Source organism: Budorcas taxicolor, chromosome X (assembly GCF_023091745.1).
Source record: "Budorcas taxicolor isolate Tak-1 chromosome X, Takin1.1, whole genome shotgun sequence".
In the NCBI taxonomy this organism is placed as follows: Eukaryota; Metazoa; Chordata; class Mammalia; order Artiodactyla; family Bovidae; genus Budorcas; species Budorcas taxicolor.
The window spans coordinates 89093540-89117960 of record NC_068935.1 but is presented as its reverse complement, the minus strand read 5'-3'; the positions used below and the strand labels follow the sequence as shown (position 1 = coordinate 89117960).

The 24421-nt window shown below is 40.5% G+C and overlaps 1 protein-coding gene across 1 annotated transcript; it reads right to left on the bottom strand.

The window, feature by feature from the left end:
• Positions 1–16075: 16075 nt before the first annotated feature.
• On the bottom strand, positions 16076–22581 carry BMP15 (bone morphogenetic protein 15). The gene is made up of 2 exons (XM_052663710.1): positions 22254–22581; positions 16076–16932 (listed from the first exon to the last, which is right to left on the bottom strand). Exons 1-2 carry the CDS (start codon positions 22579–22581, stop codon positions 16076–16078), a joined length of 1185 nt encoding a protein of 394 aa, XP_052519670.1.
• Positions 22582–24421: the final 1840 nt, after the last annotated feature.

Here is a 24421-nt window from a genome sequence, read left to right as displayed (position 1 = left end):
AGTCTCTGCTGTCATTCCTCTCCCAAACTAAGAGCCATAAGGAGACTTCCTTAATCTTCTGCCTCCACCTGAACTGACTTGTCAGGAAGATGGCCACCTTAAGTCTAAGGTCTAGACTTTATGCAAAGCTATGCTTTGGTAGCATCTCTAAAAGACCTCCTGCCTCCAGATCTCTGCCCTACTGTCTTGCCACACTGCCTAAACGTTCCAATTGTATAAATTGATTGCTATATGACATTACCAAGAACATATGCTAAAATTACTTATAACATGGATAAAGGTAACTAGTTAATTCTGGAAGGCATCCTTTTTTGTCTGTTTAAAAAATCTATCTTCATCATGTTTCTTTCCATAGCTCAAAGAAATTATAATTTAATTTTAAAATTCCTTCCTTTAGATTCATGCTTTTTGTGTCTACATGACTCCTGGTTTGGAATGCAAACTCTGTTTAAGCTATGAGTTAAGCCATTTGAAACCATGGTTATCTTGGGATGCATTAGTGTGGTAGTATGGACAAAGCCAGGCTTGAGTCCCACATATCTGCGTTCAAATCCCTGCTCTACTGGTTAGTAACTGTGTGGTTTTGGGAAAGTCCCTTTAACTCTTGGGCTTCAGTTTCTTGAGGGCGGTGTTACTTAATTCATAGGGTTTTGATTAAGAGAGGGAAAGAGAAGAGAGGGTCAGTTTATGTGCGTAATATAGAGCTATTGTGTAACTGGCTTTAGAGTCTCAAGAATTTCTCTGTAAGAGGTTGATAATGGGGTGAAAAGAACAGAAGAGGTGGGCACAGGCTAGGGGACTTGCTTGTTCTGTTTTAATGTGGTATCAGACTTTTTTTATTCATGTGATATATTTATTGGGGGTAGCTTATGGTGATGTGAAAGCTAAAGCCCTCTAAGCTTCCTATAGCTGCTGTCACTGGAGCTTAAGAACAGGCCAATATCAAAAGAGGTCCTGAATTTTCTGACTTCACACTATTACAGAGGGCTGTACCTGTGCTGTTCTTAGTTGTTCAGTCGTGTCTGACTCTTTGAGACCCCATGGACTGTAGCCCACCAGGCTCCTCTGTCCATGGGATTCTCCAGGCAAGAGTACTGGAATGAGTAGCCTTCCCCTTCTCCAGGGGATCTTCCCAACCCAGGGATCGTACCCAGGTCTCCCACGTTGTGGGTGGATCTGAGCCACCAGGTAAGCCCAAGCAAGGCACTATGAGGCAGATGATGCCTCTGCAAATAACAATAGCCACGAGCCAATAATAATAATAGCTGGTTTACATAGTGATTATTAATGTGCAAGGTATTGGTTTAAGCACTTTAATTCAATTTCATCTTTCCAAAACCTCTAAGAGGTAAACACAATTGTTATCTACATTCTATAGATGAAGAAACTATTCGATGACAGATATATGACAAAGGTAGAAAATCTCTTCTTTCTAAAGACCATTTGGAGGCAGGACTCTGAACTCTGTCTTTTCTTCTAACCTTAGTATTTGCCTTTCCAGGGACAGAGAGAGTGTGGTGCAATATAATAGATGCTGTGTTTTAAATATGGCTGAGTCACTGAGTCAGGAGGTTCCAACCTTGATAAGCAATTTGATGAGGGGGTAGCAGATTTTGTCTTTGAGGATCAAACCAATGCTATCCCAAAGATGTCCACTCCCCCAAACACCCCGTAATGGTTAATTTTCTGTGTTAATTTGGTTACACTATGGTGCCCAGTTGTTTTTCAAACACTAGTCTAAATATTGTAAAGGTATTTTGTAGATATGATTAATATTTAAAATTGGTTGACATTTTCACAATTTAAAATTTATTTTTTATCAAAGTATAATTGACATATAGCACTGTATTAGTTTCAGGTATACAACATGATTCAATATTTGTCTCCATTGCAAAATGCTGACCATAATATCTTTAACACTCATCAGCATACATAGTTAAATTTTTTTTTTTATATTGAGGACTTTTAAGACCTACTCTTAGCAACTTTCAAATATGCAATACAGTATTATTAACTATAGTCACTGTAGGGCAAGGGAGTTAGAGAAGACAAGGTTTGGAAAAAGAACGAGACCAGCACTTTACAGGAACAGATCACCTTTAATGAGGCGAGAAGGGGCAGCGGTCAGATTAGTGAGCTGCTGCACTAACCCAAGAAAAGAGCAAGTTTATCTAGGCATATATGTGGAACTCTACTATCTTAAGGGGGCCTGTTCTTCTCCAAGTTTGTTCAGAGTAGTTATCTCTCAAATGGCTGGGGCAAGGAACTCTGGAGATGGGCCAGAGGCTGGACCAGCTGGGAGTTGGACTTAATCAACCTTAGGTGAAGTAAGGTGAAATTGCTCAATTGCTCTTTGTGACCCCACGGACTGTAGCCTACCAGGCTCTTCCATCCATGGGATTTTCCAGGCAAGAGTACTAGAGTGGGTTGCCATTTCCGTCTCCAGAGGATCTTCCTGACCCAGGGATCGAACCCAGGTCTCCTGCATTGTAGGCAGACGCTTTACCGTATGAGCCACCAGGGAAGTCTAATCAACCTTAATGTCCATTTTTTTCCTTTGGGTGAGAGAGTTCTTTGTTTTGCATAGGATGGTGGGGAGGACCCAGAGGGGAGTTTTAACTCCAGGCGATTTTGAGCTGTGTAACTTTCCTTCAGTCACTATGATTTTGACCCTCCTGTTCATTTGTTTTGTGTCTCTCCCCTTGGCACCCAGCAATCACCAATCTGTTTTCTATGTCTATAAGCTTAAGTTTTGTTGTTGGTTGGTTGGTTTTGTTTTTAGATTCCACATATAAGTGAGATCATATGGTAGTTGTCTTTCTCTTTCTGACTTACTTCACTTAGTATGATAATCTCTAGTTGCATCCATGTTGCTGCAAATGGCATTATTTCATTCTTTTTTATGGCTGAGTAATGTTCCATTGTGTATATGTACCACATCATTTTTATCCATTCATCTGTCATGGACACTTAGCGCTTGCTTGCTGTAATTGGTTTCACATGCTGTGGTCTAGCACAGGCAATCCCAACATGTTTGCCATGAAAGATTCTATAGAATGTAGTCATCCTAGCCACTACCTGGAGATGATTGGTAGATACGTGGCATTTAAAGGTTTTGCCCCAGCCTCACTTTCAGCTTCAAAAACATTATCTTCAGCTGGGTGAGTAAGGGTCTGAAAAAAAGGAAAAAGTAGAATCAATCGGTGCTCATCTCCCAAGCCTTAGCACTTTGAAGTTCTATCAGACTTACCAGTTGAGTTGCCAGCAGCAGAAGTAGTAGCAAAATATATTAGGATTCCAGTAAGGTATAATACGCATGTAGTGCCAGAAAAGAATCCTGGCAGATTTTAGCTGGGGTTTTGTCATTTCTGTGAGAAATGGTACCGTTACACAAAGCTTCGTTATGATCTGTACCCCATCCCTCCACACCCACTCTTGAGAGTGCTCCTCCTACTTAATTGACATTGTACAAGTATTTGACACATTTCTGCTGTGTGGAAATCCCTTTGCTTCTGCCTCTCTGACCCAAACCCCCTCCCACCTTGCTTTCTCTGGTATTTTTTTGTTGGCAGTCCCAGGGCAAGATTAAAGCACTAGGTTTAAGGTCTAGCACTAGGTTTAAGCTTGCTGACCATAAAAGCATTAAAATCTACAAAGAGGAGAAAGAGATAAAAGCATTTGATTTCCCTGTGTAGGGACATCATCTTCCTCCACATTACCTCTACTTGCAAATGAATTCTAGCAATGAACTATAGTCACAAATGAGATTGCATATGGAATAGATGGATGGATGGATTTAAATGTATGTATGTGAAGGGTGGGGTATATATGTAGATATGCAGAAAGGCATAAGTATATAAACACTCTGGTATCTAAGTCTATTTAAAGCTTTATAGAATGATTAGAAATAGATTATCTGGGGAATTTCATACCTATTGAACAAATGAATGAGTAGAGAAGATTTGGATCTATGGGGAAAATCACAGTGAAATGGGGCTAATAGAAGAGCACTTCAGCAATGGTTCAGCAAGGACCTCCAGAAATCCACTCAATAAAAATCAATAAGAACATTGGCAAAAAAAAATTGTTAAAAGTCTATTTTGGGAGAATTCCCTGGCAGTCCAGTGGTTAGGACTCCATGATTTCAGTGCTGAGGGAATGGATTCCATCTCTGATTGGGGAACTAATATCCTGTGGCAAAGCTCCCCTCTAAAAACTCAACTTTTTCAGAATTGTAGAATTAGCCAAAGGCTTGCAACAATCCAAAAAGCAATTATTCAAGAAAAATGACTCAGCCCCCATGAGAATAGTGAGCTGTGTGGCATTTTTTTTTTTGAAATCCCTTTTCTTTTTATTGAATCAGTTATTCATTCATCAAACACATTTTAGTAACCACATACATAATATTATTTTAGAGACCAGGAATTTTTTTAAAAAGTGGGTTTTGGAAATGTTCTTTTTTTTAATTTTAATTTTTATTTTACTTTACAATACTGTATTGGTTTTGCCATACATTGACATGAATCCACCACGGGTGTACATGAGTTCGCAAACATGAACCCCCCTCCCACCTCCCACCCCATATCATCTCTCTGGATCATCCCCGTGCACCAGCCCCAAGCACCCTATATCCTGCATCAAACATAGACTAGCGATTCGATTCTTACATGATAGTATACATGTTTCAATGCCATTCTCCCAAATCATCCCACCCTCTCCCTCTCCCTCTGAGTCCAAAAGTCCACTCTATACATCTGTGTCTCTTTTGCTGTCTCGCATACAGGGTCATCATTACCATCTTTCTAAATTCCATATATATGTGTCAGTGTACTGTATTGGTGTTTTTCTTTCTGGCTTACTTCACTCTGTATAATCGGCTCCAGTTTCATCCATCTCATCAGAACTGATTCAAATGTATTCTTTTTAACAGCTGAGTAATACTCCATTGTGTATATGTACCACAGCTTTCTTATCCATTCATCTGCTGATGGACATCTAGGTTGTTTCCATGTCCTGGCTATTATAAACAGTGCTGCAATGAACATTGGGGTACATGTGTCTCTTTCAATTCTGGTTTCCTCGGTATGTATGCCCAGCAGTGGGATTGCTGGGTCATAAGGCAGTTCTATTTGCAATTTTTTAAGGAATCTCCACACTGTTCTCCATAGTGGCTGTACTAGTTTGCATTCCCACCAACAGTGTAAGAGGGTTCCCTTTTCTCCACACCCTCTCCAGCATTTATTGCTTGTAGACTTTTGGATTGCAGCCATTCTGACTGGTGTGAAGTGGTACCTCATTGTGGTCTTGATTTGCATTTCTCTAATAATGAGTGATGTTGAGCATCTTTTCATGTGTTTGTTAGCCATCCGTATGTCTTCTTTGGAGAAATGTCTATTTAGTTCTTTGGCCCATTTTTTGATTGGGTCGTTTATTTTTCTGGACTTGAGCTGCATAAGTTGCTTGTATATTTTTGAGATTAGTTGTTTGTCAGTTGCTTCATTTGCTATTATTTTCTCCCATTCAGAAGGCTGTCTTTTCACCTTGCATATATTTTCCTTTGTTGTGAAGAATTCTATTCTAATCCCTGTCTCATTGCCTCCACAGTAGTTTTGAAAAATAACAACCTGATAATACCAGTAACTGTGAAAATTTGTAGCCTAGAAGCTACTGGGCGACTTCACTTTCACTTTTCACTTTAATGCATTGGAGAAGGAAATGGCAACCCACTCCAGTGTTCTTGCCTGGAGAATCCCAGGGATGGCGGCTGCCGTCTATGGGGTCACACAGAGTCGGACACGACTGAAGTGACTTAGCAGCAGCAGCAGCAGCAGAAGCTACTGGAGGGGGCAGGTTGGGTTTGAGGTCCTCAAAAAGCCCCATTTCCAGAGAAATGTTACAATTTGACCTATCTGAAAGTTCTTGGAAACACCCATGCATATGACTCAACATTATTTGCCCTGGCTCAGAGCTCACTGCACACAAAAAGCCTTTTTTGTTTGTTTTAATAAACTTTCTTTTTTTAAGAGCAGTTTTGGGTTTAGAGCAAAACAGGAGGAAGTACAGACTTTCCATATACTACCCTTCCTTCCTCTTCTAATAATAGCTATTATTATTAATAGCTTATATTATTGTGGCACACTTGTTAACAGCTGACGAACCAATATTGACACATCATTATTAATGAAAGTCCATAGTTCACAGGAAGTTCACTCTTTCAGCTGTATATTACATGGGTATTTTGACAAATACATAGTGCCATGTATCTACCATTACATGCAAAAGCATCTCACTGTCCTAAAAGTCCCCTATCCTCCATGTATTCATTCCCCACTCCCCTCCTTCTGAACTGGTAGCAATTGCTAACCTTTTTACTCTCTCTATAGGTTTGCCTTTTCCTGAATGTCATATGAATGGAATCATAGAGTATGTAGCTTTTTCAGACTGGCTTCCCTTGTAGCTCAGCTGGTAAAGAATCTGCCTGTAATGCAGGAGACCTGGGTTTGATCCCTGGGTTGGGAAGATCCCCTGGAGAAGGGAAAGGCTACCCACTCCAGTATTCTGGCCTGGAGAATTCCATGGACTGTATAGTACATGGGGTCGCAAAGAGTCTGACATGACTGAGCAACTTTCACTTTTACTTTCTTTCACTTTACTTATCAATATGCATTTAAGATTCCTCTATGTCTTTTCATGGCTTCATAGCTCATTTATTTTCATTGCTAAATAATATTATATTGTATACATGTACTAATTTGTTTATCCTATTTACATATTAAAGGACATCTTGGAGGCTTCCATGTTTTGGCAATTAGGAAGGAATAAAGCTGCTATAAAAAGTCACGAGCTTATTTTTGTGTGGACATAACTTTTCAACATAAAATCATGCATGCTAGGTTTCCGCATTGTGTGAACCAAAAACTTCCGATGTCCAAGCTGGGTTTAGAAAAGGAAGAGGAACTAGAGTTCAAACTGCCAACATTTGCTGGATTATAGAGAAAGCAAGAGAATTTCAGGAAAACATCTATCTCTGTTTCATTAACTACACTAAAGCCTTTGACTGTGTGGATCATGACAAACTGTGGAAAGCTCTTAGAGAGATGGGAATACCAGACCATCTTACCTATCCTGCGAGAAACCTGTATGCAGGTCAAGAAGCAACAGTTAGAACCCTGTATGGAACAATTGATTGGTTCAAGATCAAGAAAGGAGTATGACAGGGCAGTCTTCTGTCACCCTGTTTGTTTAACCCATATGCTGAGCACATCATGAGAAATGCTGGGCTGGATGAGTTAAAAGCTAGAATCGAAATAGGTGGGAGAAACATCAAAAACCTCAGATATGTGGATAATACCACTCTAATGGCAGAAAGTGAAGAGGAAATAATGAGGGTGAAGAAGGAGAGTAGCAGGGTGGCTTAAGACTAAATATTAAAAAAAACTAAGATCATGGCATCTGACCCCATTACTGCATGGAGAAAGAAGAGTAAAAGGTGGAAGAGGTGACAGATTTCCTCTTCTTGGGCTCCAAAATCACTGCAGATGGTGACTGCAGACATGAAATCAGAAGACGATTGTTTCTTGGCAGGAAAGTGATGATGAATCTAGACAGTATGTTGAAAAGCAGAGACATTACACTGCCGACAAAGGTCTGTATAGTCAAGGCTATGGTCTTTCCAGTGGTCACATACTGTTGTGAGAGCTGGAGTGCAAAGAAGGCAGAACACCAAAGAACTGATGCCTTTGAACTGTGTGGTGCTGGGGAAGACTCCTGAAAGTCCCTTGGACAGCAAGGAGATCAACCCTGAATATTCACTGGAAGCACTGATACTGAAGCTGAATGAAGGTCCAGTATTTTGGTCATCTGGTGTGAGCAGACAACTAATTGGAAAAGCCCCTGATGCTGGGAAAGATTGAGGGCAGAAGGAGAAGAGGGCATCAGAGGATGAGATGGCTGGATGCCATCACCGATGCAATGAATATGAACTTGGGCAAACTCCAGGAGATGGTGAGGGACAGGGAGGCCTGGCATGCTGCAGTCCATAGGGTTGCAAAGAGTCGGACACAACTGGGCGACTGAACAACAACTTTTCAACTCATTTTATTTTTCAATTAATTTTTATTGGAGCATAGTTGCTTTACAACTTTATGTTAGTTTCCACTGATATTCCCTCTTTTTTAGATTCTTTCCCATTTGGACCACCAAAGAGCACTGAGTAGAGTTCCCTGTGCTGTGTAGTAGGTTCTCACTAGTTGTCTATTTTATACATAGTATCTATAGTGTATGTATGTCACTTCCAGTCTCCCAATTCATCCCACCGCCCCTTTCCCGCCTTGGTATCCATATATTTGTTCTTTATGTCCCTGTCTCTATTTCTGTTTTGCAAATAAGATCATCTATGCCATCTTTTTAGACTCCACATATATGCATTAATATATGATATTTGATTTTCTTTTTCGGACTTACTTTACTCTGTAGAACAGTCTCTAGGACTATCCATGTCTCTATAAAATGATCCAATTTCATTCCTATGGCTGAAAAATATTCCATTGCATATATATACCACATCTTCCCTATGCATTCCTCTGTTGATGGACATCTAGGTTGCCTCCATGTCCTGGCCACTGCAAACAGTGCCACAACAAACATTGGGGCACATGGTGCATGTATCTTTTTGAATTATGGTTTTTTATGGGTATGTGCCTAGTAGTGAGATTGCTGAGTCATATGGTATTTTTATTCCTAGTTTTCAAGGAACCTCCATACCATTTTCCATAGTGGCTGTATCAATTTACATTTCCACCAACAGTGCAAAAGTGTTCCCTTTTCTCCACACCTTCTCCAACATTTATTGTTTGTAGAATTTTTAATGATGGATGTGAAGTGACACCTCATTGTAGTTTTGATTTGCATTTAATAGTTAGTGATGTTGAGCACCTTTTCCTGTGTTCATTGGATATCTGTATGTCTTCTTTGGAGAAATGTCTGTTTAGGTCTTCTGCCCATTTTTTGATTAGGTTGTTTGTTTTTCTGACATTGAGCTGCTATGAGCTGCTTATATATTTTGGAGGTTAATCCCTTGTCAGTTGCTTCATTTGCAAATATTTGCTCCCATTCTTAGTGTTGTCCTTTCCTTTTGATTATGGTTTCCTTTGCTGTGCAGAAGCTTTGAAGTTTAATTAGGTCCCATTTGTTAATTTTTATTTTCATTGCTCTAGGATGTGGGTCAAAAAAGATCCTGCTGTGACTTATATCAGAGTGTTTTATATGTTTTCCTCTAAGAGTTTTATAGTGTCTAACCTTACATTCAGGTCTTTAATCCATTTTGTGTTTATCTTTGTGTATGGTGTTAGAAGTGTTCTAATTTCATTCTTTTACATGCAGCTGTCCAGTTTTCCCACCACCACTTATTGAAGAAGTTGTCTTTTCTCCATTTTATATTCTCACCTCCTTTGTCATAGATTAGGTGATCAACTCATCATAATAACAAGGAATGTGGTTGCTGGATTGTATGGTGAGACTCTGTTTAGTATGTAGATTATGTTTAGAATTGTAAGTCTGTGTTCCAAAGCAGCTGCACCATTTTGCATTCCTACCAGCAATTGATGCTGTCAGCGTTTTGGATTTGAACCATTCGACAGAGGATGAGATGGCTGGATGGCATTACTGACTCAATGGTGTGAGTCTGAGTGAGCTCCAGGAGTTGGTGATTGACAGGGCATGCTGCGATTCATGGGGTCGCAAAGAGTTGGACACGACTGAGCGACTGAACTGAACTGAAGTTGTTTTAATGACCAATGATGAGGAACATCTCTTTATATGCTTATTTGCCATGTATATGGTTTCCATGATGAGGTTCCTATTCATATATTTTGCCCATGTTATAATTCAGCTGTTTGTCTTCTTATTGTTGAATTTTAAAGGTTCTTTGCATGTTTTGAATGCAAGTCTTTTTTCTGTGTTTTGAAAATATTTCCTTCTAGTCTGAGGCTAACCTTTACATTCTCAGTAGTGTCTTTTGCACAGCAGAATTTTTAATTTTAATGAAGTCCAACTTAAAAGTTTTTTCCTTCTTAGACCATGTTTTTGCTATTATGTCTAAAAAGTTATCATCAAGCCATCAGATGGATCTGGGTTAGGATCCAACTACCCACTCATTTGCTATGCTTTATGACTATGGGCAAGTCTCCAGAAACCTTCATTTCTGTAAATTAAAATGAGATATTTATGAAATAAAATGATAAAAAGCCCTAAAAGAGCAAAAAGCAAAATATAGGAAAGAAATAAAAGTCATTACTAAATCAAAGTTTACCTATGTTATCTTCTAGAAGTATTATAGTTTGTGTTTGACATTTATATCTGTGCTCATGTGCAGCTTTTTATTTGATTTTAGTATTCATTGTAAAATTTGTGCTATTTTGTATATGCATAGTGTTTTGTACATATTAGATTTTCTCCCCCATGCTCAGTTAAAGTCATTTTTGTAAAAACAGCATTGCTGTTTAACACACTAGTCTTTGTGCTTAATTTGTATTTTATACCTTCTCTTTGTACAGATTCATTTCTTTATGCCTGTGGTTGTCCAGTTATTCTAGTGCCATTTGTTGAAAAGATTATTCTTTATCCATCTAATTGCCTTTGCAGCTTTGTTAAATATTAGTTGACTATATTTGTGTGGGTCTATTTTGGGGTTCTCTATTCTATTCCAATAATCTATTTGTTTATTCTTTCACAAATAGCACACTGTGTTGATCACTATAGCTTTAAAGTATAGAAGCTGAGGCTCTATGAAAGCCACAACTAACATACTTAATGGTAAAAGACTGAATGATTTCCCTGTAGGATCAGGAAAAAGAATATCTGTTTTCACTACTTCTATTCAACATTGTATTGGAGGTTCTAGATAGGGTAATTAGGCAGAAATAAAGAAGAAATTTAGATCAAAAGAAGTAAAACTATATATATTCACAGATGACTTTATATATAGAAAATTGTAAGAAATCCACACAAACTATTACAGCTAATAAATGAATTCAGCAAGGTTGCAGAGTACTAGTATAATATATATATTATATTTCTATATATTAGCAATTAATGGCCTGAAAATTTAGGAAAAAAATCCTTTAATAATAGCATCAAAAAGAATAAAAAGCTAAGGAATGAATTTAAAGTGTAAGACATATACTGAAAAATGACAAAACTGTAGAAAAAATTAAAGAAGTCCTAAATAAATGGAAAGACATTTCATTTTTATAGATCAGAAGACAATAATTTTAAGATGCCAATACTCCTCAAACTTATCTACAGATTCAGTCCATAACAACAACAACAAAAAAAACTCAGCTGGTATTTTTTTCAGAAATTGAAAAGCTGATTGTAAAATTCATGTGGAAATACAAGTGATCCAGAATACCTTAAACAATCTTGATAGAGAAGAAAACATTTGGAGGAATCACATTTTCCAGTTTCAAAACTTACACAAAGCTATAGTTATCAAGACAGTGATGTCTTGGCATAATAGACATATGAATCAATGAAAGAAAATTTAGATTCTAGAAAGAAACCCTTATGTTCAATTTTTGACAAGAGTGCCAAGATAATTCAATGGGGGAAAAATTAGTCATTTCAACAAATGGTGCTGTGACTATTGGACATCAACTTGCAAATCAATGAAGCTAGACCTTTATCTCACATGCTCTGTGAAAATTAACTGAAATGGATTAAACGCTTAAATGTTACAGCAAGAACTATAAAAAATGCTTAGAAAAAGACATAGGTGTAAATTCTCATGATCTTGAATTATTCAAAGTTTTTTAGATGATACCACAAGCATAAGAACAAGAGATAAAAATAATTTGGACTTCTTCCAAATTAAAAACTTTTGTGTTCCAGAGGACACAGTCAAGAAAGTCAAAAGACAACTCACAGAATCAGAGGAAATATTTGCAAATCACACATCTGATAAGAGACTAACATCCAGAACATATAAAGAACTTACACAGCTCAAAAATATGAGAAAATCCAATTAAAAATTGGGCAGACTTCAATGAACATTTAAGATATGCAAGTTGCAAATAAACTTGTTCAACATAGTTAGTCATCAGGGAAATGTACTCAAAAACACAACAAAATAGCTCTTTACCAGTATGGCTAAAATAAGCAAGACAATAAGAAGTGTTGGTGAGGATGTAGGGAAATTGAAACCCTCAGACAGTTTTGGATTGTAAGATGGTACAGCTGCTTTGGAGAACAGTTTAACAGTTCCTCAAAATATTAAACATAGACATACCATATGATTCAGCATTAATACTCCTAAATATTTATGCAAGAGGATTGAATATATATGTCCACACAAGAACTTCCACATGAACATTCGAATCAGCATTATTCATTATAGCCAGAGTAGAAACAGCTCAAATGCCCATCAACTGATGAATGGATAAATAAAATGTGGCATATTCTAAAATGGAGTTTTATTCAGCAAAAAAAAAAAGAGAAAGAATAAATGATTTGGATGAACCTTGAAAGTGCAATGCTAATGTGAAGACAGTCACAAAAAGCCAAATATTGCATGATTTGACTTTTCTAAATATCCATAATCTACAGAAAAAGAAAATAAATGGATTAATAGTTGCCAGGGGCTGGGGTGGGGGAAATGAAGATTAATTGCTAACAGGCATGGGGTTTCTTTTTGTGGTCAAATCAATTGCAGTGTTTCCTGCACAACTCTGAATATACTGAAAACCACTGAACTGAACACTTAAAATTGTGGCTTCTTTAGTATGTAAATTATGTCTCAACAAACCAATTTTTCTTTAATGGGGCTTATCCATCCTGCTTTATAGTTCTGTTGGGAGACTTAACTGAAGACATTTGAAAAGTTTTACAAAATTAGGCACCAAATATTTGGTGAAACTGAAGATAAATTTCACCTGCTCCCCAACTTTGTCCAGAATTGGACAAAATATACTACCAAGGTAAATGCAACAGAGCTCCAGGGTCAGAAGCAAGCTCAAATGCCTGCTCCTTAGGCACTGACTCATTGAATAGAGTTCAAGCCTATTCAGTGGGCTTCTCTGGTAGCTCAGATGGTAAAGCGTCTGCCTCCAATGTGGGAGACCCAGGTTCGATCCCTGGGTCAGGAAGATCCCCTGGAGAAGGAAATGGCAACCCACTCCAGTATTCTTGCCTGGAAAATCCCAAGGACTGAGGAGGCTGGTAGGCTACAGTCCATGGGGTCGCAAAGAGTCTGACACGACTGAGCCACTTCACTTCACTTCACTATTCAGTGGGGGAGCTGGGACAAGGTGTACTTTTGCTCTCTGCTTTCTGTTTCTGGACCAAGTATTTCTCTCCACCCACTTTGGCAGACAGACTGCCATCCATACATCCTCCTTCACTAGCAAGCATATCTCCTTTCTCCCAAAGGTTTGAGGTATAGGTCTCTTACTTTGGACTTCAGAAAAAGTGCTGAGTTGAAAGCAATGTTTTAAAAGAAAAGAATCTGTAACATCAACCACAACTGATTTCATCTTGCCAATGTTTTCCTTGTATATTCTGACAGCTCAGGGCTTAATGGATAATAGGGCCAATTAACCCTGCTGCTGCTGCTAAATCACTTCCGTTGTGTCCGACTCTGTGCGACCCCACAGATGGCAGCCCACCAGGCTCCCCCATCCCTGGGATTCTCCAAGCAACAACACTAGAGTGGGTTGCCATTTCCTTCTCCAATGCATGAAAGTGAAAAGTGAAAGGGAACTTGTTTCTGACTCTTAGCGACCCCATGGATTGCAGCCCACCAGGCTCCTCCGTCCATGGGATTTTCCAGGCAAGAGTACTGGAGTGGGGTGCCATTGCCTTCTCCGAATTAACCCTGAGCCCTCCATAAACAGATTAAGTTTTAGACATATTCAGAAATCAAGGCTAGGAGATCATGATTTCCTGAAGATTCCAAAGAATACTGAGATGCTGAATTCAGAATCTGGTCCTGGGACCGAGGTTTGCATTCAGGCCTGTTAGGTATTTGTGCCTACCCCAGCTGGGTTGCAGAAATCACTGGCCTGGAAGCCAACATTTACTCTCCCATTTTAACTCACAGACTATCTAACAATCCCAAGAACTACCTTACTCAAGAACACAGCTGTCACATTCTAATTTGAATCATGATTTTGAAATAACGAGGCATAAAAACTCATCCTGCTTTATATACAAAGTTTATCTTGTATTGTATTTATTCCAGTGGAAAAGGAGATATGTGAATGTTGAAATATTCCATATTAGGAAGAATGCATCCCTCACAAAAAAAGTGTGACTGTCCGATGCTTGTATCCATCAAAGACCAGTCTCCAATAATAAGGAAATGGGTAAGACACAGTTGAAACTCTCAAAAGAAGCTTCATCTTTTGGCAACAAGGACAGTTACACTAGAGTGTCTTCAAGGAAAGCAAACAACGCTGTGAGCACAGAAATTGAGATCCTACCTGAGTCAAGGGTATCAGGAGGGACATTGAGATGAAGAGAAATACCTGAGCAGATTCCTAAAGATACAGTAAAGAAGGTAGATGGACAAAATGATGTTAAGGAATAACCCCTCAGGTAGAATAAAATTTATGTATTTATAGACATGTAAGATGTTTAGTTTAATTGGAACCAATTATTGAGAATGGAGTGGTAAAAATAATGTATGATGGATAGGTAAAAAAGAATAGGGATATATGTTTGGCAAATATTTCAATATGTGAAACCACCCTAAATCCATTCCATTTCATTGACAACAACCATAAGATTAGTCAAGGAACAATTGGGCAGGGGAAATCCCTTACTGGGCTTCCTCAAGGGGTCCCTTTGGTGAGAGCTGATTGTTAGCAGTGCTGCCTTCAGGGCGAACTCCAACTACATGCTGGGGGATTGGGGTTGAGTTCCTGGCCATAGCCTAAGGGAATAAAGGAAATAAATTCCTTCCACCCACTGTCTCCCAATTTCCCAAACATTCAAGACTCTATAACAACAAAAATGATTTATTTGCAACACAACCCAGTCCCCATCACTTCAATACAGCACAGGAATAGAAAAGAGTCACAGTGCAAGCATTATTTAGTCCAAGGCAGAACTCCATGCCTCCCAATACAGCAAGCCTGTCTCCCCCAGAGACCCATGCTCAGAGCCCAGCTGAACATACAAACAAGCAAGCCCAGTATGAAGTCAGCCGCAGGTCTCAGCACATTTCATCCTTCCTCCACAGCCCTATTAACCTTCCTAACTGCAGCTTTCTATGCCTTCCACTCCCAACCAAGCCAACTCTCAGGCTCTGAGCCACCAGCAAGCTTTCTCTGTGGGATCATTAACAAGGGTTTAAGGATTACCTAAAATGAGAAAATACCCTGTGAAATCTATTGTTCCAGAGAAATTTTAAAATGACTCCCCCATACATAAATCTAATCAACAATGACAACGCTTCATTTTTTCACTATAGATACAAGAGGTTTTGAAATGATTGTCATCTCTGCTCCATACACATTTCCCTACTGGCTTTATTAAAGGCTGCTCTCTTCACAGCAGGGTAATAAAGGGATCATTCCAGGCATTTCTGCCAGATTCAGAGCCTGAGAGGAAAAACCCTGATGGCTTAGAAAAAGATTCCCTTCTGTTCCCTTCAAAAGATTTCTAGGGAGATTACTGCTTAAAAGTTCCTAGTCCATCTAAGAAACAGTTTTAGATTTAGAGGGAAATCCAAACACAGAAGCAAGCAGTCTCTTCAATTAGGTAATAGTTTCTAGGATTCAGGAGGCAAGGAAGAGGAGTATAAAATCTTAAGTTGCTGTCTTCACCCCAAACCGTCTAGATCCTCAGAAGATTGACTAGTGGTCAAAACATACTGATATTTGGCATCAGAACTGTTTTTATAAAGTGAGGCACTCATAAATAGGGGAAGAAGGCTTAAAGTACAATGCTGAAGGCAAGGAATAGAATCTACAAATTGGGTAGAGCACTTGGGTTGAGCACTCTCAGATTTAACAGTATTTATTATAAATCCTTTTCGAATTTCTTGGGCAAACCTGATCTAGCTGCACCGTTGCTGTCACCTGCATGTGCAGGACTGGGCAATCATACCCTCAAACTCCTTGTACAAGATACTCCCATTTGCCTCAATCAGAAGGATGCTAATGGGAACATACTTATAAGGGACACAGGAAGGCTGAGGGACATTCTGATCCACCAGCTCATTGACAAGGTTCTGGATAATGGCATGATTGGGAGAATTGAGACCATAGTGTAGTACCCGAGGACATACTCCCTTACAGTAGTTTGGGGTATAGAGATGGGGAGCAATGATCCAGTGATCCCAGCCCAGCTGCTGGAAGCTGACTTGAAAAGGGTGGAGGGAACACTGGTTACTTTCAGGCCCATCTTGCTCCCTGGAGGGGCCAGGAACTTCAGATGCAATACTGCCTGCTTGACGAGCCCTCCTCAAGAGAAGAGAAGGGTCTTTTTCTGTAAACTCTTTCAGGCCTTTAGGGAGGGGTTTGGTCTTCTGAATACTCTGAGTGTCATTGAAATACAGTAACAAGAAGACAGTGTCCAATGATGAAGTGCCATGCCACCAGAACTCAAGAACCTCACTACCTCTTGGCTGCTGACACACGAAGCGGAGTCGTAGAACCCTGCGCCCCTTGTGATTCCAGAGCTTTTGCCCAACGTGTTCCATGATATCCATCTCTGTCCAAGTTTTGGGCAACAGGGAAGGCTTTGAGGAGCCTCTTCCTGAAGAAGGAAAGTGATTGGTTGGGCTTTTCTGGACCCAGGGCTCCACATGGCAGGAGAGGTGGGAATGAGTTAGGTGAAGCTGATGGCGGTAAACCACAGTGGCTCTGACTAGTTGGTATGCTACCCGGTTTGGTCTCAGAGGAAAGTCCAGGGTCTGTATGTGCCAGGAGCCTGCATTAGTAAGAGGGAACAAGAGCAAAACGTTAGCTTCTTACATCCTAGCCTTAGTCTCCCTAACAGACCTGCTCAGTACAAACTGACAAGCAGCTTTGAAATGAATTTAAGATCATAATAGCGATCTATTGAGCACTTATATAATGTATTAGATGCTTTACATGCATTAGCTCTTGAATCCACAATAGCCTTATGAGATAGTTGTTATTCCCATTTTGCAGACAAGGAAACTGAAGCTCAGAGAAGCTATGCCAGAGGACACACAAGCCAGTGCTTGTTAGAATAAAGATTTGAGCCCAAGTCTTTTTCCCTTAAGATGACAAATTGTGGCTCATTTTTAGATCACTCATACCCCTAGACGGAGAAAAACACCTCAAATACAGAACTGTCTGTATATATTGTATTATTTAGTTGACTATTAAAAAGGTGACCAATTAAGAGGGTCATTGAAACATATGAATTAATAATAAATCCTCATGCTATATCACTATATAGTGGCAGCTTTAGGGTGACAGTCCAATATTGGGGGGTATGGTCTGCTATTGCTTCAAATCTGGGTTGGAGATGCCACAAAATAATTTTTTCTAGTTGGGACAGGTATTTACTACTTTTGCTTTCTATTTGAGTTTCTTCTTGAGCAGCTATTCCATTATTGGGCAGGTTCTCCCTTAATCCTCAATCTCCCTCTTTTCCATTCCTTACCGGAAATGATTCTTCGTTTACCCCATTCATCGTAAATACCGTTTTCAACAAGGCCCAGTCATATAAATGACCTCAACTAAAAAGTCTACTTAAAAGATGCATCTTTTGAAAGTGAAAGTCGCTCAGCCTTGTCTGACTCTTTGCGACCTCATGGACTATACAGTCCATAGAATTCTCCAGGCCAGAATACTGGAGTGGGTAGCCTTTCCCTTCTCCAGGGATCTTTCCAACCCAGGGATCGAACTGAGGTCTCTCTCATTGCAGGCGGATTCTTTACCAGCTGAGCTACAAAGTGATTATTTTAATCTAAACTGTGATGCTGACACCTAGTGGCCAAAGCGTTGAAAAGCAGGACCTGCAGTGCTCTGACCTTCTGCGCCCTCTCCTGGCAAAGGTCAAGAGCAACGATTACAAAAAAGGTCAATAGCAAGAAAAACCCTTCTGTCATCTTCACCTATCACTAACCATCAGTTCAGTTCAGTTCAGTTGCTCAGTCGTGTTCGACTCTTTGTGACCCCATGAACCAAAACACGCCAGGCCTCCCTGTCCATCACCAACTCCTGGAGTTCACCCAAACCCATGTCCATTGAGTTGGTGATGCCATCCAACCATCTCAACCTCTGTTGTCCCCTTCTCCTCCTGCTCCCAATCTTTCACAGCATCAGGGTCATCTCCAATTAGTCAGCTCTTCACATCAGGTGACCAAAGTATTGGAGTTTCAGCTTCAACATCAATCCCTCCAATGAACACCTAGGACTGATTTCCCCCAGGATGGACTGGTTGGATCTCCTTGCAGTCCAAGGGACTCTCAAGAGTCTTCTCCAACACCACAGTCCAAAACCATCAATTCTTCAGCCCTCAGCTTCCTTTATAGTCCAACTATCACATCCATACATGACTACTGGAAAAACCATAGCCTTGATTAGACGGATCTTTGTTGGCAAAATAATGTCTCTGCTTTTTAATATGCAGTCTAGGTTGGTCATAACTTTCCTTCCAAGGAGCAAGCGTCTTATTTATTTTAATTTCATGGCTGCAATCACCATCTGCAGTGATTTTGGAGCCCAGAAAAATAAAGTCTGTCACTGTTTCCCCATCTATTTGCCATGAAGTGATGGGACCTGATGCCATGATCTTCGTTTTCTGAACGTTGAGCTTTAAGCCAACTTTTTCACTCTCCTCTTTCACTTTCATCAAGAGGCTCTTTAGTTCCCCTTCACTTTCTGCCATAAGGGTGGTGTCATCTGCATATCTGAGGTTGTTGATACTTCTCCCGGTAATCTTGATTCCAGCTTGTGTTTCTTCCAGCCCAGTGTTTCTCATGATGTACTCTGCATATAAGTTAAATAAGCAGGGTGACGATATACAGCCTTGACGTACTCCTTTTCCTATTTAGAACCAGTCTGTTTTTCCATGTCCAGTCACTAACCATGGCCATGCTAATTTACATATTATCTACCTAATCTTCCTTCTCCACTGAATCCATGAGCCTGGAATTCAGTAAGCTTGGGATGTTCAACATAGAAGCTCTTGAATGTTTTGATGCATCAGGATTTTTTTAGTAATGTATCCAAATTTCAGGCGCAAAATTCATAATCATAATTCATCATAATTCAACATCTGTATACACTACAGAGTGATCACCACCACAAGCTTAGTTACCATCATCTGTTACCACACAATTAACTCCCTTCACCTATTTCGCACACTCTCCAACCCTTTTACCCGCTAGTAAACACTAATCTGATCTGTTTCTGAGTTTTTAATTTTTGTTTTTATATTCCACATATGAGTGAAACCATACATGAAGTTTTTTTTTTTTTAAGTTCAGGTTCCAACTCATGCTTAATACACCCTCAAGTTTGGGTACTTGGATATCATTCAGACAGAGCTCAAGCCAGGCTTGTAATTGCTTTCTCGAGTTACTCCATACTCCCATCCTATAATAATCTTTCCAAGACACCCACCCATACATCTGCCCCACCCTGCCTGAAAAGGAATCTAAACCGAATCTCTAACAGGCAGTCTGGTGAGGAACTGCCCTTTCCTTTCAGACCCTGACATCACATATTTCCTGAAGCAGGGTGGGGTTGCTAAGGATCAGGGCCAGGAAGGGTCTGCTCAGGACTTTTCAGAGAAATGTCTGACTCACACATCCTGTGCGATTGAACCTGGGATAGCTCTCAAAGCAAGCCTGATTCAGCTGGATCATCTCTCTGATGGAATGATCAGACCCAACTCTCTTGTCATCCATTTCTGGATCCTTTCCAGAGTCCCTAGATACCAGTATGTCCCACAGTCAGACCAAGATACTGGCCTAATTCTAGATATTCTACTTTCTAGCCTCATATCATCTGTACAGAATTGACTTATGCAGCTTATGAGTGAAATCCAGATCGCTTGTAATGACCACTGCATCCCTGAGCCTCATCAGTTTCATATCCCACGACTCTCTACAATCTCACTAGGCTCCAACCATCCTGATCTTCCTTCTATTCTTCAAGTACTTGTTTCCACCTTTAGGCCTTTGTACATGTTGTTCCCTCTGCCTAGATCAGAATTCTCTCCTCTCTTCTCATGCCAAGCTTCTTACCTTACAGACCTCAGCTCAAATGTCACCTCTTCAAACATGCCTTCACTGACAATCCCATGCAAAGGGAAGATTTCTTTGCTATTCTCTATCAGAACCACCTATTTCATTCTTTGGTAGCATTTACCACAATTTACTACTATCCATGTTGACTTACTTGTCTCACCCAGAGAACCATGCCCATCTTGATCACATTCCAACACCTAGAACAATGCCTAGCACTTAGCAGTTGCTAAATAAATACTTGTCGAGTGAATCTCCAACCTTATCAAGTTATCTTTTTCCTCAATCAGAATGCACTTCCCTCCCTGTATCCATAGTCTCTTTACTCCTGCAAAGTCTGGCTCAAATGCCGCCTCTCCAATGAGGCCTTTCAACTATTTCAGCCTTTCCCTCTCCTTGCCCTAAGTAGCAAGCCATTTCTTCTTGGAGCCCCAGGAACCCTACTGTTTATCCTTTTCAAAGCATTTGCTGTGCTGTACCACCATCATGTTGTTACTTATATACCCATTCTACTATAGTGGGGGCTCCCAGAGCAGTTATTTGCCTTTTTATACCCAACCCCAACACAGTGCTTGGTGCTCAGTTAAAGTCTGTTAAGCAGTCAGCACAGCAGGGTAATTAAAAGCACAGGCTCTGAAGCCTGAAAGCCCGGGTTAGAAACCCCAGCTCTATTAATTACTAGCTGTGTTACACTGAGCTTCATTTTCTTCACCTATATAATGGGTATATTCATAGTATTCCATAGTGGAGCAGTAGTAGGAGAATCCTCTTGCCAATGTAGGAAACACAGAAGATGTGGGTTTGATCCCTGGGATGGGAAGATCCCCTGGAGGAGGAAATAGCAACCCACGCCAGTACTCTTGCCTGGAAAGTTCCATGGACAGAGGAGCCTGGCAGGTATAGTCCATGGGGTCACAAAGAATCAGATACAACTGAGCTCGCACACACACCTACTTCATATGATATTGGGGAGGATTAAGGAAGATAATGTTTGTAAAAGTACTGTGCCTAATACCCGGCACATGGTAAGCACACACTCAAGTTTAGCTTAAGGGAATGGTGGTTGTTTTACTTGGAGGAGGGAGGTAAATCATGTCTGTTGTCATCTTTGAGACTAGCAAAGGCTTAAGATTGATTTCACCAGGTTCCCAAGATTTCCTTGAACTTGATGGCTTTCTTCATTCCCTAGAGAACCCTGCACTGCATAAGCCCACTACTGCCCTAGATCAGTCTCTAATGAAGATGTTTAAAGCAGAAGCAACTATGAGGGAAACAAAGAAAATTCCAAAATACATTTGGTACCACAAACCCAAACTAGCAACATAGTCTAAACAGAAAAACTGCTTCGTGTACAAGGATATCAGGGTATGACATTCAAAACACTTAAGTAGTTATGGACAGACTATAAAATAAGACAGACTTGAAGCTCAACTCCTGCCTCTGCCACCCTATCCTTGTGACCTCTGCAAGTCATTTAACTTTGCTGTCTGTTTCCCTTTTCTTTAAAAACCCGGCTAAGCCTTTCAGGACAGCTAAGGAGGGTCCCTATCATTAAGGATTCAATACAATAACAGACTCTCAGGTGTGAGCCTGTTTCTGTCCTTTCTGAGGCCTTGTAAATTTCCCCAACTCAACATCCTGTACCTTTTGTCTTCTAAGAATAAAACAAGACAAACAGCCCTCCACAGAACATAATGAGTATTTCTCAGTTATAATTTTCAGTGATATAATAAGCATTAAAACTTTCTTTGAAAGCTAGGAGCTGACACATCAATGAGTTGCCCTGGGGCCTGGGAGAAAGTCCTCAGGGAGGCCCCAAGGCAATCTGTTTTTAAATTGGAGCCCTAAAGGGAAGCAAATTTGGAGCCAGGTTCTCCCAAGGGTGCCATCTTTTGAAAACCACCCACCCTGTAGGCAATGTGAAGCCTGACAGAAAACTGACAGATCCACTTTTTTCTACACTTTTCTTCCCCATTTTTCTCCCCCCCCCCCCCCACCAGAACAATATAGTATGATAACTCACCTCTGAGAGGCCTTGCTACACTAGCCAGCGGCCTCACCAGCCTCACCATGGTGGCCCCAATGGTGCGGTTTTCCCTAGGGTGTCCACTTGCGTCAGCTGAACGCTGGTACAGCTCCAGCATATACCGTAAAGGATGCCCTAAGACCCGCGGCTTCCTCTGCTGCTTGCCAGGGGCTTCTTCTAGCAGCTTCTGAATCAGGGGCAAGGTAGGGGCCTCAGTCAGGTGGGCAGTAGAGGGCTGCCCTACCTGTGTCATTTGGACCCTATGTTCCATAAAAAGCACCAGTCCCCAAAGAAGAAGGATTCTAAGGATGCTCAGGAGGACCATCTTGAAAAGCTTGGTGTTCAGCAACATGTTCTGATAAAAGCCCAAAGGATACCACTTTAAACCTTTCCTTTTACATGGGTAACAGCATCCAGGCTCCACTACCACAAAGGATAGGGCAAGGAAAAATGAAAGGCTGGCAGGCAGGTCCTATGTTTCTTCCTCTGGTAGGATCTCCTGAACCAAAAAGAGGTCTTCTAAATTGTCCTCTTTGCATCAAACAAACAGAAACAGCAGGTGGGACAAGGCAGCGTGCCCATCCTGCTCTCCAGGGCTGGGAACAAGATCGCATTTAAAAGGAGAGGCCCATTCCAGGACCTGCTCCCTTACCTTATCCACTAGGATGAAAAGCAGCAGCCCTAGCCTGCTCTGCTTCACAACTTTAAAGGTAGTCTCTTAATCAGTCCTTAAAGGGCCAGAGGCCTCCTGTTCCCACCCTACTTCCATGCAATACTTTTCCTAATGTGGCATTTCCCAAAATGTGGTTTGCTAAGGACTTGCAGGGAACTATCTGAGGGGATTGTTAAGAATTTGGGCTTCTGGGTCCAGACGAAAACATGGACCTTCTGAGCGTAAGTGCCAGAAATCTGAATCTTAAGTCCCAAGAAGTTCGTATGAATACTAAAACGTGGGAACCTCTCTGTGAGTGTGGCTGCTGGAACTTGAAGAAGATGCGTCAACAGTGGTTCTCAATCTTGACTCTATACTGGGATCACGTGGGAGTTTTAACTATTATGGGTGCCTGGGTACCATCCCCAGAGATTCTGATGGAGTCAGTTTGGGGTATTACCAGGGCAACAGGATTTCTTAAATTTCAGCAGGTGATTTTAATGTGCAGCCAAGTTTGAGAACTCTGACTTAGAATTTTCTGGTTTTTCCATGGAAGGTGTTGAGATTCTGTGTGGGTTTCATCAGAGAAGCATAGGGCAGTGGGAGCTGAATCTATGGAAGTTGGCTAGGAGGTAACCTAGCTTGGCTAGTTACTGGAGGCATCAGGGCTGAACCAGTTAGTTAAGGCTACCCCAGACCAGGATTCTGCAGAAAAATGGTAGGTGTAGTCCTGGCCCTGTCCAAGAAGAAGCAGTTTCCGGGAGCTCTAAGGAGAAGGTGGGACAGAAAGTCAAGCCATGGCTCTGTGGAACAGGTACGAACTTTGTAAGCAACGGACCTGTGTTTGGATTGTTATTGATTCTGTCTCTTATTTGCAGTCATTTAACCTCTCCAAAGCAAATCTCATTTCCCTGAGCCTCAGTCTCCTCACCTGTAAAATGGAGATAACATGTTTTATCCCACAGCTTGTTGTGAAGATACAAGGAAATAATCTGTATTCATCCCAACAAAACTTAATTAGACATACATGGTTACATGCTGGAAATTATTTGTTCCCTTCTTCTGTTTTTTTCTAACTAGGCCTTGGTCCCTGGCATGTATTGTAAAACAAAAGATATGGGTCCCCTAGGTCTCAACTCAAATCCAAAGTCAACAACCTATTAGTTGGTGACCTCTAACAAGATTACTCCCAGTAATCTGTAATGAGTAATGAGTTTCTTCATTTGTACTGCTGGCTCCTACAGAGAGTTGTTGTGAGCGTTGTATTGTGTACATTTTTATTGTATACAATGATACACAAGTAAGGGATATAAGCAGATGATTCACAATAGGCAAAACCTGAATGGCCAAAACATGAAAAGACGTAAAAGAAATCAGAAAAATGTAATTTAAAGCCACATAAGACAACTTCACACCTAGAATTGGTAACATATCAGAAGTCTAATGTTATTAAATTCAGGTTAGGATGTAGAATGCAGGTAACTTTCTTACACTGCTGATGGGAATGTGATTT

Bases quoted from the DNA above. Each gene is read 5' to 3' on its own strand.
- BMP15 (XM_052663710.1), bottom strand. From the start codon at position 22,581: ATGGTCCTCCTGAGCATCCTTAGAATCCTTCTTCTTTGGGGACTGGTG. The intron at 16,933-22,253 runs GTGAGTTATCAT...TTACTAATGCAG, and splicing joins TGTAGCAAGGCCTCTCAGAG to GCTCCTGGCACATACAGACC.